Here is a 3,336-nt window from a genome sequence, read left to right on the forward strand (position 1 = left end):
CAGCATCCCTTTTGACTACATTTTCCAACCCAAGATTTAGTAGCTAGGAGTTGAAGAAATGAAACAGATGGGCCCAAAATCTGGTCCATTGGCGTTAAGAAGCAACGTGCAGTGGTCGGAATGTATTTTAGGCAATGCAAGAACATTCGAATTAGGCCACGCCTTGAACAAATTGTTGGAGATTAGAATCCTATCTAATTAGCTGCATTTGGATCCATCTTTGGTCATCCATGTAAATCTCCTGCCACCAATATTAAGATCCAACAGACCTATAGATTCAATAAACTTGTTGAATAACAATGCACATTTAGGATCAAACACTAAACCCATTCTTTCTCCTGAAGTTCTGACCTCATTGAAATCGTCAAACAAAGCCATGCCCTGTCTAAATCAGCTCCAATAATAGTAGAAAGAGCATTCCAAAGATAAGATTTGTATATCAATATGTGATTTAAGGCGACATTTTGTCGAAGTTTGACGGTAAATACAAAATTTGAAGCTCTGACGGAGCCATGTTGAGCTTTTTAGAACATTGGTAATATTGACCTTGATACTCTTATTAATGATTTTGCATCTTAAAATACTCGAAAATAAATTAAAAAAAAAAATAAAAAATAGTTGTTAAGTTGTTTGCATCCGAGGCTTGGGCTGTTTCAAAATTTTATTTATTTCCACAGGTGTGCACACTCCAACGTATTATTGTATTACATTTTGAATTAATATAATTTTCTGAAATTACCATCCTTTTTTTTCTAAAAAAAATTACTGTCAAAAACCTTATTATTTTTTTTTAAGTGTAGCCTAAAATCTACTTGGATTGGCCATGTATTTAGTAATAAATGAATATTTTGTTGGTAAAATGATGTGAAGCAGACACCATCCTTGGGTATTTTTGGGGAATAGCCCTTGAAATTCGGATAATTTTATAGACAATAAAAACAATGTAGTCCCACCAGACCAAATAACCTCAGCTTTCTTTTCAAAGTAAGCATTTCTTGTACTTTTAAGTTGTACCAATTGCTCTTCCATATATATAAAATACATCATCAATGAACATATGTCCACGCCCAAACAAAAAAGCCCTCCTATAGATCATTGATATATCTCCATTCTCTTCTTCTGCAACTTTCATACCTCTTTAGAGATTATTGCTGCATCCTATGCATTGTGACTTATAAACTTCAGATAATCTTTTATTCGATCTGTTTTCACTCATTTGACTCGGGTATGTTGGATGTAATCACGTTTATTTTTAGTTGAAGACTCATCAATTTGTGTTAAAGGTTTCATTTTGTTGAAATCGGCAGGAAATCAGAGTAATTATGGAAGATTTGGGCTGGGAAAGAAACATGTGGTCGTTCCCATTGAGTAACACCAACCATCATCAGCAACAGCGAGAAATCGGAGAAAGCTTCGTTTTTGGTTCAGAAAATGTCATCCTGAGCCAGTTAACAGCTGCAGCCGGCGGCCGTCAAATCATTTCTAATCCTTTACCGCCGGCGAGAATCGATTCCATAAATGTACCCTCAAGTTTTGGTACTGCAAGTCAATATTGGTTTCAGGGGATGGCTGTCAATGGCTTCATTGAGGGCAAGAACGTAATTCCCATCACCATCACCACCACTGATCCAGCAGCTGCAACCGCCAACGTCACGGTCAACTCACTGGAATCACTCGACTGCTTACTTTCCGCCACAAATAGCAATGGCGCCGCCGATACGTCACCGGATCAAGACGAATGCATTTCCGTCATTTTCTCAGATTACAAAAATCTATGTAACAATAACGGCGTTTCATCTGGCGATTCCATCACAAAAGATATGGATGAAGGCATTATTTCCAAAAGCTCATCGGAAAAACTAAGGAAAAATACAAACGGATTTTACGACGACAACTCATCAAGACTGAAGAGACCCAGATCAGATCCGGGTCTACCCACTTCCTCAAATATAAATTTCCGGCAAACAATGGATTCCGACGAGCCAGATTCGGAGGCGATTGCTCAGATGAAAGAGATGATGTACAGAGCGGCAGCTTTCCGGCCGGTGAGTTTCGCCGATGAGGAGGCGGTGGAGAAGCCAAAGAGGAAAAATGTGAGGATATCTAGAGATCCACAGACGGTGGCTGCACGGCAGCGCAGGGAAAGAATCAGTGAAAAAATAAGGGTCTTACAGAAACTGGTCCCCGGTGGAAACAAAATGGATACAGCTTCTATGCTCGATGAAGCTGCAAATTACTTGAAGTTCTTGAGATCACAAGTTAAAGCATTGGAGCAGGTGGGACAGAAGCTAGATTACGTGAGATGTGGTACAACTATTACTGCAAGCAGTACAAGTCAAATTATGCAAAACATTAACCCTAATATTACTCTAGGTGTACCATTTCCCATGCAAACCACTTTTTTACTACCCCATCATCATCATCAACACCTTTACCCTAACCCACCACCTGCTTAAACCACTTGTACTTGATGCTGCAGAAAAAAGACTAAGATCCGGTCGCCAAAATCTGGTGTTAACTCCAAGAACTCATGATAGAGTTATGATCAGTTCATCATGAATCAAGAAACCCCTAATTTTATTTGATTAAAGATTAATGGGATTTGATCATAATTGTATCATCATTGTGTTTCACTAAATTTTACACATTTTGCAATACCTAATTTTTAATTGTTAACCATGTTTGTTGTTCTTTTATATATATATATATATATATATATATATATATATATATATATATATATATATATATATATATATATATATATATATAGGGTTAGGTTCATTTGAGACCACCTATATTTTGTAAGACCGTGAGACGCATTTTTTTATTTTTTTTTAGTTAGTTCATGTTCCGAAAATAATATTTAAAAAAAAATTTTGATTTTTCTATTTATTTTGCATTTTAAAATTATTTTTAGAATATGTACATTGTAATATTCTATTTAGAATATTTCACGTATTTTTCAAAAAAAATAGAATTTTTTTTTAATTTTTTTTAATTTTTTTTAGTTAATTCAAGTTCCGAAAATAATATTTAAAAAAAGAATTTTTAGATTTTTTCATTTATTTTGCATTTTAAAATTATTTTTTAGAAATATGTCAGTGTAATATTCTATTTAGAGTATTTCACGTATTTTTAAAAAAAAAAAAAACGGAATTTTTTTTTATATATTTTTTTATATATTTTTTAGTTAATTCAAGTTCCGAAAATAATATTTAAAAAAAGAATTTTGGATTTTTCCATTTATTTTGCATTTTAAAATTATTTTTAGATTTGATCTCACAGTCGCACAAAATTATAATGGTCTCAAATTAACCTGAACCTATATATATA

The 3,336-nt window shown here is 33.9% G+C and overlaps 1 protein-coding gene across 1 annotated transcript; it reads left to right on the plus strand.

Annotated features, from left to right (window-relative positions):
- Positions 1 to 1,018: 1,018 nt before the first annotated feature.
- Positions 1,019 to 2,655, plus strand: LOC145042873 (transcription factor bHLH87-like). The gene is made up of 2 exons (XM_078991383.1): positions 1,019 to 1,225; positions 1,308 to 2,655. The coding sequence occupies exon 2, from the start codon at positions 1,323 to 1,325 to the stop codon at positions 2,454 to 2,456; it is 1,134 nt and encodes a 377-aa protein (XP_078847509.1). The 5' UTR covers positions 1,019 to 1,225; positions 1,308 to 1,322; the 3' UTR covers positions 2,457 to 2,655.
- The last annotated feature ends 681 nt before the right edge of the window (positions 2,656 to 3,336 follow it).

This window comes from Lactuca saligna, chromosome 4, assembly GCF_052625555.1.
Source record: "Lactuca saligna cultivar CGN05327 chromosome 4, ASM5262555v1, whole genome shotgun sequence".
Taxonomy (NCBI): domain Eukaryota; kingdom Viridiplantae; phylum Streptophyta; class Magnoliopsida; order Asterales; family Asteraceae; genus Lactuca; species Lactuca saligna.